The 26,766-nt window shown below is 32.7% G+C and overlaps 2 protein-coding genes and 1 pseudogene across 2 annotated transcripts; 2 read left to right on the top strand and 1 right to left on the bottom strand.

Annotated features, from left to right (window-relative positions):
- The first annotated feature begins 736 nt into the window (after nucleotides 1-736).
- Nucleotides 737-6,646, top strand: LOC114418802 (cytochrome P450 714C2-like). The gene is made up of 5 exons (XM_028384316.1): nucleotides 737-1,147; nucleotides 1,923-2,149; nucleotides 2,623-2,864; nucleotides 3,040-3,412; nucleotides 6,051-6,646. The coding sequence occupies exons 1-5, from the start codon at nucleotides 853-855 to the stop codon at nucleotides 6,474-6,476; spliced, it is 1,563 nt and encodes a 520-aa protein (XP_028240117.1). The 5' UTR covers nucleotides 737-852; the 3' UTR covers nucleotides 6,477-6,646.
- Nucleotides 6,647-7,952: 1,306 nt separating this feature from the next.
- LOC114418801 lies at nucleotides 7,953-12,780 on the top strand (annotated as a pseudogene).
- A 191-nt stretch (nucleotides 12,781-12,971) lies between these two features.
- LOC114418800 (probable esterase PIR7A) lies at nucleotides 12,972-14,737 on the bottom strand. Its single transcript, XM_028384315.1, has 3 exons — nucleotides 14,121-14,737; nucleotides 13,830-13,961; nucleotides 12,972-13,482 (listed from the first exon to the last, which is right to left on the bottom strand). The coding sequence occupies exons 1-3, from the start codon at nucleotides 14,682-14,684 to the stop codon at nucleotides 13,192-13,194; spliced, it is 987 nt and encodes a 328-aa protein (XP_028240116.1). The 5' UTR covers nucleotides 14,685-14,737; the 3' UTR covers nucleotides 12,972-13,191.
- Nucleotides 14,738-26,766: the final 12,029 nt, after the last annotated feature.

The raw sequence follows: 26,766 nt of genomic DNA, 5'->3' as shown, positions 1-26,766 counted from the left end.
AGATAAATATAGAGAGAGAAATGGAAGATGAAAAGATGGATGGATTTGTTAAGATAAGTGAGTGACGAGGAGATAATGAGACTATGAGAGTATAAAAAAAATTAATATGGTTGTACTATATTGTATTAACTTCTTATAAAGTTTTTATTAAAGCCCAAGGTCTAATTTTATGTGATGTTGATACTCGTAATAACTTTTTATTGGGAGTAGACTTAAATTTGTGTTGATAAATAGATATATAAATTATTTTAAACATTATATTATTAATGATTTCTGCCAGAGTATTGAAAGACCATGTCTATTAAACTCTTCTTTTATTCAATATTCTCTTACAAAATTTCACCTAATTTTTTTTTGTTAAATTATTCATTTGTTTCCAATAATTTCATGATTATTATCTTTTTAATCATTATAATCTTTAATCTCTATAGTTTATATTTTAATTTTTTTTAGTTCCTGTAATTTAAAAGTATTTATTTTAATTTTAATAATTTATATTTTAATTCTTTTTTAATTCCAAAATTATAGGGACTAAAAAAATAAAAGTCATGAAACTATAGAGATTAAAAGTAATATTTTTAAACTAGAGAAACTAAAAAAATATTAAAATATAAATTGTAGAGATTAAATAAGAACTAAAAAAATAAAAATTATAAAATTATAAAAATCAAAATAAGTAATTTAACCTTTTTTTTTTTTTTTTACAACAGTGGTACAAAAATTAATTTAAGAAGACACTGCTGACTTTATAGTTTATAATGACCAAGAAACTTAGTCTTACAATTGAATCACGGAGATTCTGTAGTTTTATTGTGTAAACCGAAGGAGCAGGGAAAGGAAAAGAAGGTAGTGATGGAGATGAACACAGTGCAAGTTGTGTTGGTAGCAGTTGTTGTGGTGTTGATACATGTTTTCAATGTTTTATTGTTGAGGTCAAGATCACTGAGAGCAAAGCTTCATAGGCAAGGGATTCATGGTCCTTCACCTCACTTCTACTTTGGCAACATCCCAGAAATGAAGACCCTTTTGCTTCAAGTTCAGTCAGCACCAATCACTCAAGTCAAAGACAAAGATGATCATGATTCTCTTTCTCACAAATGGCCTTTCACCCTCTTCCCTCATATTCAAAAGTGGATCAGCCAATATGGTCAGTTACTTTGGCCAGTCTCATAAACATGTTGTTTCCTTCATTTTATTTGGAGAAATGAATCAACTATCAGTACTCTTTGCAAGTTAATATTTGGTTTTGAATGAACTAAAAAAAAGAAATATTGTTTTAAAAGTTTTCTAGTGAGATTTTGATTATAAAAATTGGAATGTTCTAAATGCAAAATGAAAGCACATACTTGATGTTTTTGTTTGACTTTTTGTTTTTGGGGTCTTTCATATTTTGAGTTTATTGGTTTATCTATGACCAAGCATATTGAAGGCTAAAACACTGAGTTGAGTTTGAGTTTACTAACAGTCTATTATAAACACTTCATGTTCTTGATCTGATAAAGTTGATAGAAATGTTCTATAGGGAGAAACCTTTTCAGATTCCATAGCAATGTATTTTACTGCTTCGGTGCCAAATTTTGGAATAGTTTCACTAGTTCAAAAGGCCCTATTGGCTACAGGCCTGAAAGAATCAAGTTCGCAATTCTCATGTAAAAGGTGAAGATGTTTACCCTACTTGTAGAAGAATGGGTAGAATGGTGTGTTTTAATGACAAGTTTAGACTTGTAATAATAAAAGCCATAATAAAAAATAATCACATACCAAAAAAGAAACCCAGAAAATAATAATACTTTGCAGGAAGTTCTAAAAAGGGTTGGCATAATACTAAATGAATATTTAGTCTCCTAGGACTAATAGGTGATATGATTTTATTGCCGTCCATTTAAAGTCCAACTTTTGATTTCAGTTTGACATGAATGCAGGTCCCATATACTTGTTTTCTTCTGGGACTATACAGTGGCTAATGGTGTCAGATATAGAGATGGTGAAGGAAATCATCATGTACACCTCTTTGAATCTGGGGAAGCCTTCTTATCTGTCCAAAGATATGGGGCCACTCTTGGGCCAAGGTATATTGACATCAAGTGGGCCAATTTGGGCTCATCAGAGGAAGATAATTGCCCCTGAACTATACCTTGATAAGGTGAAGGTAAGTGTATTCTACCCTACCCTGCTGAAGAGAAATGGAATGCTGCATTGGCCATAGAGAAGAAATAAATGCAGAGTTAATTTAAAATTTGGCCCATGAAAGTGACATCTTATGTTGCTTTGGTCCTTGAAAGTGCTCCATGTAGCCGAATGGCATCGTGCAATCCATGTAGCTAAGCTCACCTACTAGGATAAGAGTTTGTTGTTGTTGTTGTTAGTCCTTGAAAGTGCAAGTCAATACAAATCAATCCTTAAAATTGTCAACTTGCTGACAAGTTTACCCTATTCATGGACCAAAGCAACACAAATTGTCAATTTAGGGACCAAATTGTATGTTATCCAATTACGTATGTTGAAGTATTTTGACTTTGAAAACTAACCTAAAACTAATCTACAAGATAGCTAAAAAATGTCAGTTATACTGTATTACAATACGAATCTCATGATTTTCTTTTGCTGTAAATCATGTTGAAGGCAATGGTTAATCTGATAGTGGACTCAACAAATGTAACACTAAGGTCTTGGGAGGCTAGGCTTGAAAGTGAGGGAGCAGTTTCAGAGATTAAAATTGACGATGATTTGCGAAGTTTGTCAGCTGACATAATTGCTAGAACTTGTTTTGGGAGCAATTACATTGAAGGAAAAGAAATATTCTCAAAGCTTAGAGATCTTCAAAAACTCTTATCCAAGATTCATGTAGGAATTCCAGGCTTTCGGTATGTATGCTCATAAAAAGCTTTCATGCTCATCAATCATAAGAGATATAATGTGCATATTTTGCATTGTAATGCTTTCCTTTTACTTTCATCTTTATCATATATTTGTATTTTATGTTCTTTTTCTTGTTAGTGATGCTACTAAAGTGAAAAATGGTGCCATAATCTGTTTTAGATATTTGCCAAACAAAAGCAACAGACAGATGTGGAGATTGGAGAAAGAGATAAACTCAAAGATATCAAAGCTCATAAAACAACGCCAGGAGGAAACTCATGAGCAGGATCTATTACAAATGATACTTGAGGGCGCAAAGAATTGCGAGGGCAGTGATGGCCTATTATCAGACTCCATCTCATGTGACGTGTTCATGATAGATAATTGCAAAAATATATTCTTTGCTGGTCATGAGACTACTGCAATTACAGCCTCATGGTGCTTAATGCTGTTAGCTGCACACCAAGATTGGCAAGATCGTGCTCGTGCCGAGGTGCTTGAAGTTTGTGGAAAAGGTGCTCCAGATGCAAGTATGCTTAGAAGCCTGAAAACGGTATGTTGTACACCGTATGTGCTGAAACTAAATGTTTCCATGAAACATATTAAATTGATAAATTCATTGGTCCTTGGATTAATTTTCTTGGACTTCAACAACTCTGCATGGAATGAAATTTCAATTCAGAGATTTAGATTGGACACAATGCATGAATAACATTTAATGACATTGTAGTTGGAGAAATTTCATTGTACTTTTTAACCATTTCATTTGCATTCTAATCTCCCCAAGAGGAAGAAAACAAGTTGAGAGATCATCATAACATAGTAGATCTATCTGTGCTGTCCAAAGGATTTTATATAAAATTTTCTTGCTCATGATTTTGTTGGCATAAAACAGGCAGTACATGCAAAAAAGTGATACATAGTGTTGAAAATAGGATGGAACAGACAAAAAATAATCATGCTATTTGGCAATTCGTTTATAATAGCCTTGATGGTTTTAATTTGAGAAAAAAAGTAGGAGAGAAGGAAAAAGAACATAGAAGAACTCGAGTTTTAATTTGGAATAGCTAGTACAATATTTTTATTGAATAAGCCTCATATTTAAATACATTTAAATAACTAAATAAAAAGATCATACTCCATTATCTTAGGAATGGTTATTGCCCACTGATAATTAAAAAAAAACAAAATAAAAAGCTAATTTGAAATTTGAAACTAACTTATTCTCTAACAACACAATAACTAATTCAAATTAAAAATCAAAACCTTGACAGCATCTAAGGGTGCTGAAAAATTATTGCTTCCTTCACACGTGATTGAGTCTTCATTCTGCTCAATTCTTTCATCTTTCTCCTTCAAGTGTATCTTCTTGTTTGTATGCTCTTGTGTAATAGGTGCAAATTTTTCTTTATTTGAATTACTTTGGGACTTAGGGGCTGCTATTTTAGAATTTACTTGCTTTTCTTCAACTTTCTGCCTTTTGTGAGACAATTAAGTGATATTCTCTTTTATTGAAAAAACAATTTGTTCCTCCTCCAACGGATTTAAAGCAAAGCTTTTTCCTCTCATCTTTACTTTGACAATATCCTTGTCTTTTGCGTCTTTAATTAAATAAATTTTGTTTTCGAACAACACCTTATAACCTTTCTCAACTAGTTGTCCAACACTCAACAAATTCTAATCAATTTCAGTAACATACAACACATCAAAAATGAGTTTTGTACCTTTGTTGGTTGAGATTGCTACAGTTCCCTTGCCATTCACACGGATGAACTTGCCATCTCCAACTCGAACCTTCAATATGCATATAATGCTTTGTTCCTTGAATAAATCCTTGTTGTTTGTCATGTGGTTAGTACAACCACTATCAATAAGCCAATTTTGACTTGATTCAATACTAGAGAAACCTGTAGCAGCAAACAGGTACTCCTCCTCCGGATCAACAACCTTTGTAGCTTCACTGTGTGGTTGATTCCTGTTTTTGCAAATAACAGTTTCATGTCCCATTTGATTACACTCACTGCACTTAGCATTATGTATTTTCTGGAGGATGTCCTTTCTTTATGTAGTGTTGTCAAGGCAGATAAGATTTCTTCCAATTTCCTTTTGCATTGGTTGATGCTGAGCTTGCTCCCATTCCATCTAAGTTCTTGTTTTTCTTGTATTTGTTTGCATTCTGGTGCTTGGCTGGTAAAACTCCTTTAACTTTTGATTCTTCCCTCATCAATCTTCTCTGATCTTGAGCATGCAAGGCATGTATCACCTCTGTTGAAGAGATCTTGGACAACTCATTTGTAGTCTCCAAAGTGGATATTGATGCTTCATATCTCTTAGGCACTGTAACCAGAATTTTTTCAGCAATTCTTGAATCTGCAAATATAGTGTCTAACAATTTAACCTTGTTAGTGATGCCAACCAACATGTTCGAGTACCCTATAATTGTCTCGGATTCCTTCATCTTTTGTACCTCAAATTTCTTCATCAAATTTAGTACTTACATGACACGAACGTGCTCATCCCCTTCATACTCTTCCAATCCCAAATTTCTTTGGGTGAATTGAGAGTCATGATCATCTTTTGAGTAACACTAGCAAATAGACATGTCTTTACCTTCGTCTTCTTGGTTTTTTTCTCCTTGTGATGCTTTATTTGGTCCATAATGGGATTTTCAGGCAGCAAGAGACACTTCATAATCCTCTTCCACAGCACCCCACAAATCCAAAGACTCCATGTAAGACTTCATTTTCATTTTCCAAAGGTCATAACTCTCGTCATCAAAGACAGGAGGAGCAATTTGCGAGAAACTAGATTCTCTCGAGAAGGGCGTGGGTTTTAAGTTGGAATAGCTGACACAATATTTTTATTGAATGAGGCTCATATTTAAATACATTTAAATAACTGAATAAAAGGATCATGCTCCATTATTTTAGGAATTGCTACTATCAATAATTGAAGAATAAAATCAGAAACTAATTTAAAATTTGAAACTAACTTATTCTCTAACAACACAATAACTAATTCAAATTAAAAATCAAAACTGCCTTGACAGCATCTAAGGTACATTTAACAACAAGCCTTTTCTGATTTTTTTGTGCCTCAAATTTTATTGTAATTATAGTTGATCATTTCCAAGTTTCATGAGCATTCTTACTGATCTGTGAAGGCCATATATAAAAATGTTACACTTGCAGTTGACCATGGTGATTCAAGAGACTTTGAGGCTTTATTCGCCAGCAGCCTTTGTTGTTAGAACAGCTCTCCAAGATGTTAATTTAAAAGGCATCCTAATTCCAAAAGGAATGAATATTCAGATTCCAATCTCAGTGCTGCAACAAGACCCTCAACTCTGGGGGCCTGATGCTCACAAGTTTAATCCAGAAAGATTTTCAAATGGGGTGTTTGGAGCTTGCAAGGTTTCACAAGCTTATATGCCATTCGGAATAGGGGCTCGTGTCTGTGTTGGACAACACTTAGCCATGACAGAACTGAAGGTGATTTTGTCTCTCATTCTGTTGAAGTTTCACTTCTCTCTCTCATTAAGTTACTGCCATTCACCTGCCTTCCGTTTGGTTATAGAACCTGGCCAGGGAGTTGTTCTTAAGATGACAAGAATTTAAGCAACAATGTAACAGATGAATGATGAAAACATGCAGGTAATGGGATGGTTGATATAGTCATAAGACATCATTTCTCTAGCTGATGAATGCTAATAAGTTTTTTTTTTTATCCAAATTAGATAATAATATTTTTTTTTATGAAAGGAAGATATTCTCATACTTCGAAGTTATGAGACGAAGATGATCAAAATTTATCATTTGATGAATTTTTTTAAAGATTAATTTAAATTAAAAAAAACTTAAAAAAATGCAATAACGCATATAACTTTTTTAGTATACATTTTGTTTTCTATTTCGTCCTTTTAAACATCATAAATCTCTAATTTAATTGATTTTAAATATTATAACTTTTGTATTTATTCTCTCTACAATGAGGATTAAATTAAAAAAAAATGTGATATCTGGCATGCATGATTAAGTAAAATATATAAAAAAATAAAACAAAAGACTATTGAATGGATGATTTAACGATTAAAATATTTTATGAATGTCTGATTTTAAAAAATAAATGAGGTATCAAATGATGGAATTATAGACTAAAAAATTAGTTAAATTTAAACTAATTTAATTTCTTTTTTCCATTAAGATACTGATTGATGTAGAAAATATTTTAACATTAAAACATAAAAATGTGGAAATAAAAGTTTTTCATGTTTGATAAAAGAGAATTAAAATATTTTTTCAAGCATGAGATTTTTATAGATATTAGGGGTGGGCAAGTAGGCTAACGGATTGGTTTGCAGGCCTATTTTTTTTTTTTTTTAAATGCAATTTTAAAATAGATATATATTTTCTTTTAAAAAAATAACCAAATTTTTAACAAATACTTAATTATAAAAGTTTTAATACAACCAAATAAATTTTCAACATAAATACAAAGATATTTTGGACTCAGCTTTTAAGATTAATTGAGTTTGGGTTGGATTTAATGGGTGGTTGAGGGTTTGCGGGCCAACCCACAAACTCTACGGGTCAAACCCACATAGCCCGCGAATCATGTGGAGCGGGCCTAAAATCCTATATAGCCATAAACTTTTTAAAAAAATTGATCCAAAGTCTACATGGATCGCAAGTCTTGCATACCAATTCATGGACTTAACCGATTTACCCACCCTAATAGATTTTCATTTATAAATAAGCACTCTTTTTTTAATCACTTTTTCTCAAGTATAGAACTTTCAAATACAACTATTAACCCTCTTTCTCTATACCCAAATTGAAAAGTATTGCCCGGGATTTTGCAATATCCTGACTAATTAGGTTGGGAATGTAGATGTCATTTTTTTATTTTTTAATTGAAGTATTAACCTTTTCTCCAATGTGAGTGCATAATAAAATACCTTCAATAAAAAGATGTAAAAAAATTTAATTTGTTAATAAAAAACATTTTTGTAATGATTTGTTTTACGTTAATATTTTTTTTCATGTCCTTTTTATTTAATCTTAAATATAATACTTATTGTATTTTTTTGTCTTATACAGCAATCTTTTCATTCTTACATATTATTCTTTTTAGTATTTCCTATCTATGATTAGAATTGAAATTGAAAATAAAATGAATACCGTGCATAGCACGGTTGGAAACTATAGTAAAAAACATACAATTGAATTACACAGATTTTGTTGTTTTGCTGTGGAAAATAAAGTTGCATAGTGGTGATGGAGATGAGCACCATGCAAGTTGTGCTGGGAATGGTTTTAGTATTGTTGATGCACGTCTTCAATGTTTTGGTGTTGAGGCCAAGATCACTGAGAGCAAAGCTTCACAGGCAAGGGATTCATGGTCCTTCACCTCACTTCTACTTTGGCAATATTCCAAAAATGAAGACCCTTTTGCTTCAAGTTCAGTTAGCACCAACCACTCAAGTCAATGATAAAGTTCAACGTGTTTCTCTTTCTCACAAATGGCCTTTTCCTCTCTTCCCTCATATTCAAAAGTGGATCAACCAATATGGTAAGTTACTTCTGTCTTGTCTTGTCTTATAAACATCATGTTTCATTCCTTCATTTTGTTTAGAGAAATGAATCAATAGTCACCATGGTTTTATATTGTGGTAGTGGGTAGAGGTTGCTGCTGATCTTTGACAATGCAGGTTAGTGTGGAAAAATGCAGCTGATGTGCCACAAATTGCAGTCGCGCTAAGTCTAAAAATTTCATGTTGTGGCTGCAATTGTTGTTGCAGACAATTTTTAAAGGGCAAAACATAAATACAATTGTATAGGTACTTTTGTTACTGTTCTCTAATCAGAATTGGAATTTTACACGTGTAATCTACGTTGACTTTTAATGTAAACCTTTATTGCGTGGATTATCGAGTGAAACTCCAAATTCTGATAGAAGTAACAACTAACAAAAGCATATAGAGCTGAATCAAAGCATTATCTTTCTCTAAAACCATGATAGTCTTTATCTTATACAGTTGATGGGTTTTCGAGTAAGAATTTGATTATAAAAATTAAAACATTCAAAATATAAGCGTACACTTGATGCTTTCATTTGAGTTTTAGAGCTCTTTCATATTTTCTGAGTTTATTGGTTAATCTGTTAAATTAATACAGCAAAGAATATAGACAGCAATGAAACATAAATCATAAACACCATAAGCAGAGAAAATGAGAGAGTAGAGCTATTTTCGTTTCTGCTGAACATCCATACTGTTTTGCATGTTTCCGTTCATTTTTAAGTGCAAATACATGAGAAATGACAGTCCATTATGACACCCATACATGGTGTCATCAAAAGACATGCAACCACTCACATTAGAGAGTGCAATTTTGCCCAAATTAAAAGCAAACATAAAAACCACTAATAGGAACATGGCTTTGATTTGGTCTTGATAGAATATATGATACGATATTCTATCAGTATTGTTAGCCTAACTAATAAGTTTGAATTTGATAAAATATATTATCAAAATATATGATAAAATATTGTATCATTATTCTTAGTTTATCTTTAAGTTTGTAATCCTTTATATAAGCTAATGATACTTAACGAAAAGGAAGATTGAGCTAGCTTTTGGGGTTGAGTTAGGCCTCTCAGAGATAGCGCGTCATTTAAACCCTTTCTTTTTCTTCTCCATCAGCATGTCTCACTCAAACTCTATCTTTCACACTGCCCTAGCTGTCTTCAACATCAAAAATCATTTTCCAATACACCAACAGATATATAAACTACACTTCAAGTATTGAGGCAGTCGATGTGAAACTTGGATATTTCCCAATAGGTCTATTCACTTATGACATTCTCAATTTCAAACATAAAGAATAAGTTCACAATTATAATATAAAAAAGTGAATATATTTTCCCTAGTTGTACTTCTGTTTATAATAATGGGTAGAATGATACTTTGTAGGAAGTGCTGATATGAAAATAATAATCATAAAATCAAGTAGGTTGACATGAATTCATTGCCGTCCATTTTAAGTCCAAATTTTGATTTCAATTAGATTTATGCAGGTCCCTTATACTTGTTTTCTACTGGGACTGTACAGTGGCTAATGGTGACAAATACAGAGATGGTGAAGGAAATCATCATGTATCTCTTTGGATTTAGGGAAGTCTACTTATTTGTTCAAAGATCCGGGTCCACTCTTGGGCCAAGGTATATTGTCATCAAGTGGGCAAATTTTGGGCTCATCAGAGGAAGATAATTGCCGTGAACTATACCTTGATAAGGTGAAGTTAAGTGTATTATTGTACCCTTCCATGCTCAAGAGAAATGGAATACTACATTGGCCTTAGAGAAGAAAAAGAAATAGAGGGAGAGATAATATAAAATTGGCTAAAATATGTTTTTGGTCTTCATAAATTCATATTTTTTCAATATTGGTCCTTGTAATTTTTTTGTCAATTTTTAATCTTTATAAGTTTGTGCTTTTTCAATATTGATTTTTGTAAGATATTTTGTTCATTTTTGGTCCTACAAGTTTCCATTTTTCCAATTTTGGTCCCTATTAGCACGAACTTATGAGGACTATCAAGGAAAAAAAATTAGAATTTAAAAAGACTAAAATTGAAAAAACACAAACTTACAAAGACTAAAAACAAACAAATAAACTTACAAGGATCAAAATTAAAAAAACACCAACTTACAGGGATTAAAATTAAAAAAATAACTTAAAGGAAGGGACCAAAAATGAAAAAAGATTAACTTATATAGGGACCAAAAACCTGTTTAAGCTTATAAAATTTGTTCCTTGAAAGTGACAACTTATGTTGCTTTGGTCCTTGAAAGTTCTTGTCCATACAAATTGGTCCTTAAAAGTGTCAACTTGCTACCAAGTTTATCCAATTGATGGACACAGGCAACGCAAATTATCAAATTTAGGGATCAAATTTTATATTAACTCAATAAGAATGTTGAAGTATTTTGACCTTGAAAACTAATCTAAAAGTAATCTACAATAGAGCTAAATAATTTCAGTTATTCTACATTAGAATAGCAATTTCATAATTTGCTTTTGCTGCAAATCATGTTGAAGCCAATGGTTAATCTGATAGTTGACTCAATAAATATAACACTAAGGTCTTGGGAGGCTAGGCTTGAAAGTGAGGGAGCAATTTCAAAGATTAAACTCGACGAAGATCTCTGAAGTTTGTCAGCTGACATAATTTCCAGAACTTGTTTTAGTAGTAATTAATTACATTGAAGAAAAAGAGATATTCTCAAAGCTTAGAGATCTTCAAAAACTCTTGTCCAAAATACATGCTGGAATTCCAGGGTATCAGTATGCATCTTAACCATATATTTGGTGATTGGCGATTTTCAACAAATCTCAGCCATCATACAGAGAGTGTTAGAGAGTGTAAAAAAGAGTATCACTAGCATTCTTCATTTGCATTCTTGTTCTTGACAAATGTTGTCATAATCTGTTTTAGGTACTTGCCAAACAAAAGCAACAGACAGATGTGGAGATTGGAGAGAAAGATAAACTCAAATATATCAAAGCTCATAAAACAACGCCAGGAGGAAACTCATGAGCAGGATCTCTTACAAATGATACTTGAGGGTGCAAAGTATTGCAAGGGTAGTGATGGTCTCTTATCAAATTCCATCTCACATGACAGGTTTGTGATTGATAACTACAAAATTATTTTCTTTGCCGGACATGAGATTATTGCCATCACAGAATCATGGTGCTTAATGCTGTTAGCTTTGCACCAAGATTGGCAAGACCGCGCTCGTGCTGAGGTGCTTGAAGTTTGTGGAATAGGTGCTCTAGATGCAATGCAAGTATGCTTAGAAGCTTAAAAACGGTATTTTATACACCGTTTGTGCTAAAGCTAAATGTTTCCATGAAATACATTAGAATATTAGGTTCATTGGCCCTTGAATTAGAGTTGTCTTTATCTTGGACATAAAACAACATGGCTAGGAAATGTTTCCAGATATTTGAATTGGACACAATGCATTAATAACATGTAATGAATTTGTAGTTGGAGAAATTTCATTATAATCTTTCCCATTTCAATTGCATCCTAGTGTACACAACAACAAAAAACAACAAAAACCTTATCTTACTAAGTGAGGTCAGTTATATGAATCCACACGGCATCTTGATATACACAAAAGGAGGAACAAGTTGAGAGATCATTAAGAGATAGAAGACCTATTGGTTTTGTTCAAAGGATTTTATATAAAATATTCTTGCTCAAGATTTTGTTGGCATAAAATGGGTAACACATGAGTGTTGAAAATAGGATGGAACAGACAAAAATTAATCATGCTATTTAGCAATTCTTTTATAAGTGCCCTATTCTAATTCAACATTTATTTGTGTCTCAATTGTTTATTTAGATGTTGTAAATCTTTTCAAAGTTGACCTTCTATAAAAATGTTACACGTGCAGTTAACCCTGGTGATTCAAGAGACTCTGAGGCTTTATTCACCACAAGCACATGTTGTTAGAACAGCTTTCCAAGACATTATTTTAAAAGGCATACTAGTTCCAAAAGGAATGAATATTCAGATTCCAGTCCCACTTCTGAATCAATACCCTCAACTCCCTGATGTTCACAAGTTCAATCCAGAAAGATTTGCAAATGGGGTGCTTGGAGCGTGCAAGGTTCCACAAGCCTATAATCCATTTGGAATAGGGCCTCGTGTGTGTTTGACAACACTTAGCCATGGCAGAACTGAAGGTGATTTTGTCTCTCATTCTGTTGAAGTTTCACTTCTCTCTCTCATTAAGTTACTGCCATTCACCTTCCTTCCGTTTGGTTATAGAACCTGGTCATGGAGTTGTTACTAAGATGACAAGAATTTAAGCAACAATGTAACTTTTCCCCCTTGTTCTTTAAGGTCCTATTCTGCTTTCTGCTTGGGAAATGGGATGCTTGATATAAGCACAAGGGAAATCATTTTTTCCATGTCAAAACTAATGAATTGATTTTTTATATGTAGGAATCGAAAACATGTATCAAGGATTTACAACAAACTCAACCAAGTGAGTTAGATCCTTTGGTAAAACTAATGAATTTGACATCACATGTATTGTCAAACTAATTAATTAATGCAGCAACAAATCATTAAATAACTATGTCAAATTTTTTACATCAGCCAGACAGCCACAAACCAAAATCAAACATAAAAAGACATAGTAATTATAAGAATGATTAAAAGTTATTGGTTACTTATTTTTATGATACATGGTCCATAAACATGTTTTTTTTTCTTTTTATGATGACGCAAGACACATTAACATTTAAAGATCAATATTTGTAAGCAATCTTTAATAGTTCAAAGCTAAGCTTTTTTGGTTTGGAAAACATGACCATATGATCTGAATCCTTTATCACTTTCACCTCAGCATATGGACCGGTGCTTTCAATTACCCACCTTTGAAAGTCCTCTGTGTGCAAATTATCTTTTTCACTGATGATGAAGACTTTAGATACCCTTCCATTCTTGTACTTTGTAACTGCAGTTTGTTTCATCAATAATTTAACATCGCTTGTAATGGGAGGTAAAGGTCTCACTAGACAGAAAGCAAGTGTCAAATCCTGCACAATACGTAATTGAACTTGACTTCATTAATGAGGAAATTACAATATTTTTTTATCATGGGGAACATTACATAGTACATAAAAAAGATAAAAATTTTATCAAAATTAAATCAAGTCCATGTCAATAAACTAAAATATAATTAATGAAGTGTTTATATATCATTTACAGATCAAAGAAAGTGGATAGTAGAACTCTTCCTAAAGTTCTTACCCAAAAATTAAAATTTTTACGTTGTTTTTTCTCTAATAAATAAATACCTTCTTTATGATTATACCATCTTAGTTAAAATCAAAATATATAGTAAACCTGTATGAATTGCAATTTTTTTTAAAAAAATATTTACCTCATTTGATGTCAATTGATAGAATCTGGATGCTAATAATTCAACTCCAAGCGATGAAAGAATTGGAGCTTTGTTAACCCCATCCAATATGAAAAATTCGTCCAAGTTAAGGGAAATCAATCTTCTCCTTCTCTACAATAGCCAACATAAAAATTCCTCAAAAGTGTCTAGTTTCACAATGGTAATTTAATAAAGTGTTATAATGCATTTATATCAATACATAAAAATAGTGCTTTGATGCATACAAAATGATAGATGGGAGTGGTTTCAATACAAACACATTGAGAGTACCTCTTGAAGAAAAGCTGGGTAGGTGAGATTTTGAGAGACAACAGTGGCAGTGATGAAAACTGCAACAGAGATTTTCTCAGGGTAATTTTCCATGGCAATAGATGCTGATAGCCCACCAAGACTGTGACCAACAAGAATCACCTTTTCCTCTGGAGGAAGAGAGGCCATGAATGTCATCAAAGGCTCATTGTACTCTGAAACTGAATGAACCTCTTGCCTTTGCTTTGGATTGACACCACAAGCAGCCATGTCTAGAGTTGTGACATTGTGACCTTCAGATTTCAGCTTATTGGCCACCTTATACCAACACCATGCACCATGAAGGCCTCCATGGACCAGCACAAAATGCATACCATTAACACAAAAAGACAGAAAAAATAAGACAAGGGCCACCAAAAAAGGCAAAAAGTATCTCTCCCGTTTACACATCTTCAAAATTTTGGCCTTGTTTTTCTTTCCTTCATTGATGACTTTGCTATATAGAAACTGAGTCTTGGTCTTCTCTTTTGCTTTGTCTACTGATCTAATGTTGTTTTCAGCTAGAATAGTTAATTGTTTAATCATATGTTTGTTAATTTTATAGACAATTTCTTTTCTGATTGCCCCGTGCAGCACGGGCTAAAATCCTAAAACAACGTAGTATTTATATAAGCTAGCTAGCTCATTATGAAAGGCAAACCTTGCCAAATTAATTTAAAAATTATCATTTTCTTTCTTATTCTCTCTCCTCTCTTTCCTTTACTTTTTGGCTGCTGCATCGGAGAGGATCCAATCTGAAGAATAAAGCTAATTATTTTTCTGAGTAATCATTCTATGGGCTTATTTTATATTCATATAATTTTTTTCCAGTTTAAACCATTTGCATAAAGCGATGTGACAATATCTAATTTTAGTACATGGGTTACAACACTTAAAATTATCATGTTGAGTGTCAAATACATTAATTGATGCAAAATTATTTCAGTTTAATTAGTAGTATTAAATTTGAGTTTTGAATATATAATGGTATCATTCATAATTTTAAAAGGTATATATATATATATATATATATATATATATATATATATATATATATATGTCTCAATGCCTAATTTTTGGGCTATTTCAGGATTTAAGCCCAATAAAGAAGGAATCAAATAAAAAAAAGTTTAGGTTGAGTGAACTGTCAATCTCAAATGCCCAGAATTATATAACCAATTATTTTTTATATATAAAAAAAACACACAACATATAAAATACAATAAAAAAATCTTCAAATATTTAATTTTTATGCTCTTTTACAAAAATGGCAGAAAAAAAATACATTAGTAAAAATATAGATTGTGATTAGTTTTCAATTACCAATAAACTTACAATTGAATCACTGAGATTTTATTGTTTTGTGGTGTAAACTGAAGGAGCAGGTAGAGGAAGTTAGTCGTGATGGAGATGAGCACCATGCAAATTGTGTTGGTAGTGTTGTTGATGCCAAGATTACTGAGAGCAAAGCTTCAGAGGCAGTGGGATTCATGAGCTTTCACTTCACTTCTACTTTGTAACTTTGGCAACGATCCCAGAAATGGAGACCCTTTTGCTTCAAGGTCATTCAGCACCAACCACTCAAGTCAAAGACAAAGATCAACCTGTTTCTCTTTCAATGACATCTCATTGTTAAATCTAGGCTTAATATATTTTTCATCCTTGTAATTTAGTTTTTTTTTTCCGTCAATGTAAAAAAAATTATTTTAGTCTTTTTGTAAAATGTACTTGTTTTATTTTTTTTTTCTTTAAAACGCTCTAGACAATGTTTTGAATAAGAAAAAAAAGTTTTGAATAATGAAAAAGTACTATATAAAATATTTTAAAAATGAAAAAAAAAACATATTTTACAAAAACTAAAATAAAAAAGTTATGGAGACAAAAATGAAAAAAAATATATTTAAACACTAAAACTAATTAATTAATGCAGCAACAAATTATTAAACATATATGCCAATACATTAGTCGAAAATCAAAGTTAAACTTATATATATATATATATATATATATATATATATATATATAGTAATATAAAATAATGACTACAAGTTATTGGGTACTTATTTTTATGATACATGGTCCATAAATTTGTTTTTTTTTTAATGAAGCACATTACATAAACATTTAAAGATTAATATTCATAAGCAATCTTTAATAGTTCAAAGCTAAGCTTTTTTGGTCTGGAAAACATGACCATATGATCTGAATCCTTTATCACTTTTACATCAGCATATGGACCAGTGCCTTCAATTATCCACCTTTGAAAGTCCTCTGTTTGTATATTATCTTTTTCAGCAATGATGAAGACTTTAGATACCCTTCCATTCTTGTACTTGGTCAATGCAGTTTGTTTTCTCAATAATTTAGCATCGCTTATAAAAAGAGGCAAAGGTCTCACCAGAGATAAAGCAAGTGTAAAATCCTGCAAAATATATGTAATAGGATTTGACTTCAGTAATAAGCAAATAACATTTTTAAACCCTGGGGAGCATTACATTGCACATACAAAGGATAAAATTTATCAAAACTAAATCAAGTCCATGTGACAATAAAAACAAAATAATTAATTATCATATTTCATTCATTAATTTTCCAATTGCACAAATGATTCTGGATCAAAGACAATGGACAATACATATATTTTTGGTTTAGTAAAGAAAGTAAAAGGGAAGAAAAGGATTAGAGTGAAAAATAATTATTTTTAGGTTATCAGGTAAAAGACAAAATGAAAGGAAAACCAATATTTTTTTCCCTTTTTCATTTGTTTAGTTGTGTAAAAGGTTAAAGGAAAAAAAAGAAAGAAAGAATTTACGTAAAATTACATAATCCTAAATAAAGAATGAAATGTAATATAAATAGAAGTATTTTTTTTATTATTGTATAAAAAAAGACACTCTTCTCTTTCTTTTCCAACAAAAAAGTCAAAACCTACAAATGCAATTGGACCCATATTTAGCTCATCTTCCTTGTTTTTTTTTTTCTCTGAATATACTTTTTCTTCTGTTTTTTTTTCTTCAATATACATCACTTTGCAATTTAATTTCCAATCTACACTATTTTGGATGTTTTGATTCACACTACTTTGTAAATGAACGTGGCCAAAGAAGTCGCAAAGCTGTAAATTCAAATGAATATGAATACACTCTTTCTCTCCTTTTTGTTTTTTTTTTAAATTTAAAATATTATAAATATAAATATTGTATCATATAATTTTTTATTTGGTTTTAAAATTACTTATTTATTAAATTAAATTTTATAATTTTTTTAAAGAAAATGATATTATTAAATATAATTATTTTTGTTTTATTATTTAATTTACTTAACATATTTTTTAGGTGAATATTTTTATTTAAAATCTAAATTTTCTAATATAATTATTTTTGATAAAATTATATTTCTAAATATAATTAGTTTGTTGATGTAATTAGATTTAATTAAAAATGATAAGACTTTTTGTTTAACAATTTATTTATAAAAGAACATTATATTGCATTATCAATAAAATACTTAAACAATTACACTTGGCTAAGGAAAAACTTAAGATGACAATATGTTAGAACAATTGTTTCTGTTATGACCATGTTGTCAGCAAATTCTGCATTTTTTTATATTTTCCCGTTCATTCTCTTCTTCGCCCATCTCAGTAGGAATGCAAGTTGAAACGAGACGACCCTTTGTAGTCCTCTTTCTCCTTGGATCAAGACCCCACTGATCTCCTTCATATTCTTGCCACATTGATTCGTGTGACACTAAACTAAAAGAGTTCTCGTAGACGTGCAAAATGTGTTGTAGAGTGAATAACATTGACACATAGTTCATGGGATCAAGATTGATAGATTTACAGGTAGTCATGACGTGAGAACACGCTAAGTGTTTAACCTGATATTCACCACAATCACACTCTTGAGATTGTAACATTACTCTAAACCTTCCAGGTGGTCTAGGTGTTTGAAGTGAAAATTGAGTCTCTATTATAATAAAAGTGTGATTGTGTCTGTCGAATTCATTTACAATGTGTGTATTAGATTCTTGTTGACCGTTATTCATTGCATTAGAGACAATTTCAGAAGACTGTGAGGCGGAGTTGATCATTGCCTGAGTTTGACAACCTCTAATAGCAAAGAGTTGTGTGGTCTTGAAATACGTCTCCTTAACCAAAGATGACACCGACAAATGTCTTGTGTTTTTTAACATGGAATTAACAGACTCAGACAAATTGATAGCCATGTGTCTCCAATGTTTCCCCTCATCGAAGCATTATACCCATTTGTTTGGGTAATTGATCAAGCCATTTAGATGCACTTGACTTATTCGCACGGATATTCCCAAGATGTAACTAAAAAAATATCAACAACACATAAATTTAACTACATTAAAACAAATATCTCGTTATTACATTAAAACAAGCGTGCACTCTTATTTTAACATAATAAAGAGATCAATTACACTAAAATGTCCAACAAAATGTATGAATCTACTATTACTACTAACCCCCAACAAAAACTATTTTCTAAATCAGCCAAGATCAGTCACTTCTCAAAACCACCCTTGTTGCCTACACCCCCTAACCCTGCTGAAACATCTAAGCCCAAAACACAAACTACAAGAAATCTTACATCTACCTATATGAGTGAAAGAAGAGCGGAGGGGTTGTGCTATTTCTGTGATGAGCCCTTTACACCAGAGCACAGTTTGACACACAAGAAATTACAGATACATGTTATGGAGGTTGATGATAATTCAGATTCAGAAGGGGAAGATGTTGTGAGAGAGGAGTTGGTTGTCTCTTCAGCTAGTGATCCACTAATATCAGCAAATGCTTTAACTGGAACTACTAGTTTCAGAACAATGTGAGTCACAGGTTATTACAGGAAAAAAAACCCTTCATATCCTCATTGACAGTGGTAGTACACATAACTTCTTAGATGCACATGTGGCCAAGAAATTAGGATGTAGAATTGAGGTGATTCCCTCTTTAAATGTAGTTGTGGTTGATGGAAATAAGGTACAGATTTTAAATGTGGTTAAGAGTTTTACATGGGTGATTCAGAATACCAGTTTCTCATTTGATATAATGTCGTTGCCCCTAGGCTGTTGTGATTTGGTGCTTGGGGTGGAGTGGTTGGTAACTTTGGGTGACATTACTTGGAACTTTGATAAGCTGACTATGGAGTTTGTTACGCAAGAAAGGAGACATGTGCTGAGAGGGGCTTCTAATGCTAAGCTGAAAACAGTGAAGAAGCAGCAATTGCACAAGGCACTTTCTTCTAGTGTGTGCATTTCTATGCCGCAGTTGTGTGAGGGAGAAGAAGACTTATTGTTGAATTCACTTACTACTCATGCACCTACATCTGCCATGCCTACTAGTGTTGCAGAATTGCTATGCAGTTTTGATGATATTTTCCTGGAACCTACCAATCTACCTCCTGTTAGGCATGCCCATGATCACAAGATTCCTCTAGTCCCAGGCGTTGTTCCTGTAAATAAAAGGCCATATAGATATGCTAAACACCAGAAAGACATCATTGATGGTCTAGTCAAGGAGTATCTGCACTCAGGCATAATACAAAACAGTAGCAGTCCTTATTCTAGCCCAGTTGTATTGGTGGGAAAAAGAGATTGTAGTTGGAGGCTTTGTGTGGATTATAAGGAGTTGAATAAGGCTACAGTGAAGAATAGATTCCCAATCCCTCTTGTGGATCATCTTTTAGATGAGTTGTATGGTTCCAAGTGGTTCTCTAAGGTAGACCTAAGATCTGGCTACAATCAGGTGAGAATGGATGAAAATGATGTGCACAAAATAGCATTTAAGACTCATGCAAGTCACTTTGAATACCTGGTTATGCCCTTTGGTTTAACAAATGAACCAAGTACATTTCAAGGTCTTATGAATGTTGTGTTTCAAGAATATTTGAGGAAGTTTCTGCTAGTATTTTTTATGATATTCTCATCTATAGTAAGTCATTAGAAGACCATGTGTCTCACTTACATACTGTCTTTTCTATAATGAGGTCTAATTCATTGTTTGCAAAGAGGTCTAAATGCTACTTTCTTGTAGCTAGAGTGGAATATCTGGATCATTTCATTTCAGGTGAGGGTGTTGCAACTGATCCAGCCAAAGTTGAAGCAGTTAAACAGTGGCCTCTGCCCCAATCCTTAAAGCAGTTGAGGGGATTTCTTGGGCTTGCAGGGTACAATAAAAGGTTTGTGTTTCGATATGGAAGTGTGGCAAAGCCCCTTAATGACATGCTTAAGAAGGATAACTTCTACTAGACTCAAGAAGCTAACTAAGTTAGCTTTCCAGAAATTGAAGGATCTATTAGTCTCAACACCTGTCCTTGCTTTACCTAATTTTGATAAGGAAATTTTAGTAGAAGCAGATGCCTCAGGTATGGGTATTGGAGCTGTCTTGATGCAGGACAATCATCCCACAGCCTTCATCAACAAGAGCTTGAATGTGCAGCAACAGTCCTTATCCACTTATGAGAAGGAGTTTCTAGTTGTTGTCTTTGTAGTGCAGAAGTGGAGACATTATTTGTTACCTAAGAAGTTAGTAATCAGAACCAATCATAGGAGCCTTAAGTATATTTTGGATCAGAGGTTAGCTACAACATTCCAGCAGAAATGGTTAGTAAAACTCATGGAATTTGCTTTTTCATAGAATACAAGTAGGGTCAAGAAAATTTGGTGGTTGATGCATTGTCTCGAGGAAGTTTAGTTGAGTGTAATGTTGTTTTTGTGGTTCAACTTGAATCAGATATCCTCACCAGAATTAAAGCTTCTTGGCAGTCTGATCTAGATGTTCAAAAGCTAAATTTTGAGTTGCAAAGTGATTCAAACTCCCATAAACACTTTTCCTGAGTAAGGGGGGAATTGAGGAGGAAAGGAAGGTTAGTAATTGGTAAAGATTTGGAATTAAGGAAAGATGTAACAGCCGTAACTTTTAATAAATAAATAAATAAATAAATAAGTAAAAGTAAATAGGTCATAATTTCTAATGTTAACCTAGAGCAGCTTTTAGAAAACACATTTTGTTCCTTTCTTCTTCTTCTTCTGACGCACAAGAACTCTAACAGAGCAACCGGAGGAGGAGCTCTAGAGAGCACCAAAGACGCCACAATTGTTAACGGAGAACATTTGAGCGACTACATCGAGGTAAAGGATGAGTTACTCACGCTTGGGGATTAGAATGAACATGTGTAGTGATCCCTAGAGGATCAATTTTTGGGTTATTTTGGGGTGTTTATGAAGTTTAATTATGTTTTCATGTTTAATCATGGATTGAGTGTGTTTGATGAACCAATTGGTGTTCTGATGCGAATTTGTTGTAGAATTGACGTGTTTCTGTGTTAGGTGTGTACCTTAGGAATTAGAATTCTTTATAATTAGCATAAAAATTGTGTGGTAGTTATTTTGTTTATACCAAATATGTTGGCCTTTCAATCTTCTTTATTTTTGCTTTTTTAAATATTTTTTTACACCGTAGTGTATACATGTATAGATATTGACACTCTTATTTCAGAAACTTCATATTTTGTTTTGCGTAGCTAATTTCTCATCATGAAATTCACATGTGTAACAATTATTGGATAATTGAATTGACTAAAATCATTTGAAGAAATTAACTAAAGCTCTGTTCACATTGTAATTAGGCATTTTTTTTATGTTGGCGAATTAGTTGAAATATGTTTAGAATATGGGTATACATGTTTTTCATATAAAACAATATAGATATATATAGAATTACATATAATTGTGCATTAATATGTTATATATATTTGTTTATAAGTCTTGAAGTTAGAGGTGTTATGTTATTTTTATTATACATTGTTATCTAATTGTTAAGTATATTTTGTAATTAGTTAAATTGTAGACATGAGATATGGTTGTGAATGAGAGTATGATTAATATTTGTTGTGATATTACTTGTCTTGTGAGTTATGAGTTATACAGTAACACGACCAGTGTTTACCTCGAGAAAATTTGTATGCGTAGTGTTAAAGGAAAATTGTAGGATTCCTAGTTAGGATCCTGAAGGGTTGAACTGTAGCGCAACTTGTTAAACATGTTTGAAATATAAGTGTGAGGTTGTTGGTATTGTATAATTCATGAACATTGTCTGCGTGCAAAAAAAATTATTTAGGGGTTGGACCTGAATCAGGAGGGAGAGGCCTTGACGAACTCTTTAGAGTGTAGGCCTTGGGGGTCACCCAGTTTGAGTGCTCCTTTAAGTTTGTGCCGATCCCACATGGTTGGAGCATTCTCGCAAAACAGCGTGACCCTGACTGGTCTCTCTATGATTTTACTTAGTGAGAATGATCTACCCATTGTGTGGTGTGTCTTGTTATGTACTCCCAGGCGCCCCAGTGTGATTTTTCACTGATATGATACCACATTACATATAGGCTTGAGTCTTAGTATAATTGTTGCATAACGCTTGTGTCTGACTTCCATTGAGTTAACAATTGTGGTTTGATATTATTTTCTGGAGTGTGTGAACTTGAATGGATGTGAATAATGTGTGTGATTTTATGAAGTGATGTTATTTATACAAATTCAGCTTTAAGTATTATATATTTTACATGCTCTAATGTTTTAGTATATATGAATGTGATAACTCATTCCCAGTGTGTGTTTGTGTTTGGGATGATTGTCATTTTGTTCAGGTGAACCATAACATGATGAGTTCCACGCTAGAGATGGAGAGACTTAGTCTGTGATAGGGACATGCTCTGATAAGTGTGACATTGGGGCATAGGATTGTGCTTCGCATGTTATAATTTCCGTGAATGATATGATTGTGTTACATTTTCTATTTTAATTTTTTTAATTCAGCATGGACAGCCTTGTTTTGAGCCGGGATAACTTTGTTTTTATTCGAACAAAAAAAAAATCCGCATGATTTTATTTCCTTTTATTCGTTATTTGTGAGGGTATAGGGTGTTACAAAAGATATTCTGAAGTGGTTACATTCTTTAGCTTGTGGAGGCCACTCTGGTAGAGATGCAACCTTGCAAAGGGTCAAGGCAGTTGTCTTTTGGAAAGGAATATCCAAGGATGTTAAGTTGTTCATTCATCGGTGTAGTACTTGTCAAAGGTGCAAATATGACTCTGCTGCATATCCTGGACTGCTGCAACCTTTACCTATACCTGAGCATGTATGGCAGCACATTACAATGGATTTCATTGAAGGACTTCCTGACTCATGGGGCAAACAAGTTATTTTTGTGGTGGTGGATAGACTCAGTAAGGCTGCACACTTCATGGCTCTCCATCATCCTTATTCTGCTGCTGATGTAGTTCAATGTTTCATGGACAATGTCTTTAAACTGCATGGGTTTCCTGACTCTATTACAAGTGACAGGGATCCTATCTTTGTTAGTTGGTTTTGGCAAGAGTTTATGGCTTACCAAGGCGTGCAATTCCAGTTGTCTACTGCCTATCACCCATAAACAGATAGGCAGAGTAAAGTGGTTAATAGGTGCTTGGAAACTTACTTGAGATGTATGTGTTCTGACAATCCTAAACAATGGTCTAAGTGGCTTCCCTTAGCTAAATGGTGGTACAACACAACCTACCACAGTTCAATTAAAGCCAACCCCTATGAAATAGTGTATGGACAAGCCCCACCTGCCTACCTGAGTGAATCTAAGGTTGAATTGGTTGATAGAAGTTTGCAGAAGAGGGAGGAAATGCTTAAATTGGTGAAGTTTCACATGAGAAGGGCTCAGGATAGGATGAAACAACTAGCAAATAAGCATAGATCTAACCGAAAGTTGTAGATTGGAGTTTTGGTTTATGTAAAGCTACATCCCTATAGAGAGGTCTCTGTAGCTTTCAGAAGCAATGCTAAATTGGCCCCTAAATACTATGGTCCTTATCCTGTTCTGGATCATATTGGTGTAGTGGCTTACAAGGTTCAACTTCTGCCTAATTCTTTGATCCACAATGTGTTCCATATCTCCCAACTCAAGAAGTTTATAGGGGAGGCATCAACATTTGTTAATTGCCCAAGTACTGATAAAGAAACCAGTCACAAGGAGCCTGAGGTTATACTCAATAGGATGACGGTAAAAAGAGGCAACAAGGCGGTGACAAAGGTGCTCATCAAGTGGAAACATCAGTTTCCAGAGGATGCCACATGGGAATTTTACTATGATCTAAAGAAAAAGTTTCCAGAATTCAATCCTTGAGGTCAAGGATTTGCTTGAGAAAGAGGAATTGATGCAGGATCATTACTATAATTTGTAATTAGATTGCATATTAGATGATAATAGGAGGCTGAGGGAGTTAGTTAGCAGTGCCACGTGTCATTAGATAGTTAATTCTGTTAGGTTTTCCAGTTGGGAAGTTGTTAGGAGGTAGTTAGTAATAACTTGCTATATAGCAAGTTGTTGTGAAGGCTCATTTTTACGTTTGGAAAATTTCCAATATCCTTGTAACCCTATGCATTCTTCATTCTATATCAATAATATCATAATCTCTTGTTTGGGATTCTTTTCTACATTTCTAGTTCTTCGAGTTGATCCAAAATCCTAGTACTATATCACAATGTCTCTTCTTCTCTCTTTCTCTTATTGTCTCTCCTCTATTTCATTGTCTATCCTTAACAAGATTCGATCTTGAGGACCACACGTTTCTGGATCTTAAGGGCACATGAAAAATTAGATGAAGAAAGGATAATAGTTGGATCTAATTCATAGTTTGTGCCAGAGGGATTGTGATACTATGGATGCTTGTTGATGGTGGTTGTGGGTGGAGCTGAGAGGATGACGAAAAATCAATAATTTGGAATTAGTTTTGGGAAATTTCTTTTTTCTATTTTGCAACAGGGTTTTAAAATCATAAAAAAAAAAAAAAACAACTCAACGCTAAAATTGGTTTTGATTTTACAAAATTTCAAAACTAAAAACAAGCAACCACCCAAAAGGGGCTTTAGATAATTGGTTGTAAATGAGACTAGTCAGAATTGTACCTCTTGAAGATAACCTAGGAAGGTGAGGTTTTGAGAGACAACGGTTGCAGTGACGAAAACTGCAACAGTGATTTTTTCAGGTTATTTTTCCATGGCAAATAGATACTGATACCCCACCAAGACTGTGACCAACAAGAATCACCTTTTCCTCTGGAAGAAGAGAGGCCAAGAATGTGATCAAAGGCTCATTGTATTCTGAAAATGAATTAACCCCTTGCACCTGCTTCGGATTGATACCAGCAGCAGCCAAGTCTAGAGTTGTGACATTGTGACCAGCTGATTTCAATTGATTAACCACCTTATACCAACACCATGCACCATGAAGGCCTCCATGGACCAGCACAAAGTGCTTACCATTTACACAAAATGAGTGAGAATAAAACAAGGATCACCAAAAAGCACCTTTCCAATTTAAACATCTTCATGATTTTGCCCTTGTCTTTCCTTCCTTCATTGATGACTTTGCTAAAACAATGTAGTATTTATATATGATTAGCTCATTATGAAATACTAACATTACTAAGTTAATTTAAAAATCATGTTGAATATTCGCTATTCTTATAACAATTGTGAAAGACTAACATTACCAAGTTAATTTAAAAATCAGTTGAATATTCTCTATTCTTATAACAATTATGAAAGACTAACATTACCAAGTTAATTTAAAAATTATCATGTTGAATATTCTTGTCATTTATATGCATCGTCAGCTCTTTGCTAACTATTTTTCCGTGTAATAATTCAACAGGCTTGTTTTATATTCATATCATTGTTTTGTTTTCAAAAGACGATGTGATATATAATATTATTCTAGGAATTAATTTATTGTTAAGTATAACATCCTTCATGGTCAACACTGATTTTTCTGTCTATTTGTTTTTGTGCAGAAGTTATTCATGACTTTAACATGTATCTGTTGTGAGTCAATACCTAATTTTTGAGCCATTTCAGGATTTGAGCCGAATTTAGGATGTAACAAAAAGAAGGAAGCAGATAAACAAAAATGTTTGCGGACAGTGGTACGAGTCTCACACATGTCCAGAAATATAAATTCAAATTCTTTAAAAATTAAAACACACAAACATAGAAAATACAGTAAAAAAAAAAAAAACAAGATGAAATAAAATTGTTGAAAATGGTGTTGTAGCCGTGCAGCATGTGGGAGGTGCCTGATAGATATAATGTAGTGTTTTCAACACTTTGTGGTGGAATAAAAATGATATATTTTGTATTCAAAATACATTGCAACAGTAAAAAATGAGTTATTGAAGCATTAATATTTTCTACAATTGTGGGAAGATTACATATTTTATATCGAGACTAATTTCTACTAGATCAATCAAATCATAAGAACAAAAAATCCTTTTCTGCCGGTCAAGCTTGGATACTTTATTTTATGTTTGATAACTTTGCTCTTAGGCAAATACTTGTATTTATTATTAACTAATTATTATAACCTTTAAGAAAATAAATAATAAAAATAAAAAATAACTTGGTCCATTCTATATATATATATATATATATATATATATATATATATATATATATATATATACCAATTTTAGACTAAATTATTTTGGCAATAAATCATTCTAGATTGGCTTTTAATAATAAACAATAAGCATACCTTCTACGTTTCATTTAATCAAGGGG

This window comes from Glycine soja, chromosome 7 (genome assembly GCF_004193775.1).
Source record: "Glycine soja cultivar W05 chromosome 7, ASM419377v2, whole genome shotgun sequence".
In the NCBI taxonomy this organism is placed as follows: domain Eukaryota; kingdom Viridiplantae; phylum Streptophyta; class Magnoliopsida; order Fabales; family Fabaceae; genus Glycine; species Glycine soja.
This window is presented reverse-complemented; position numbering and strand designations above follow the sequence as displayed.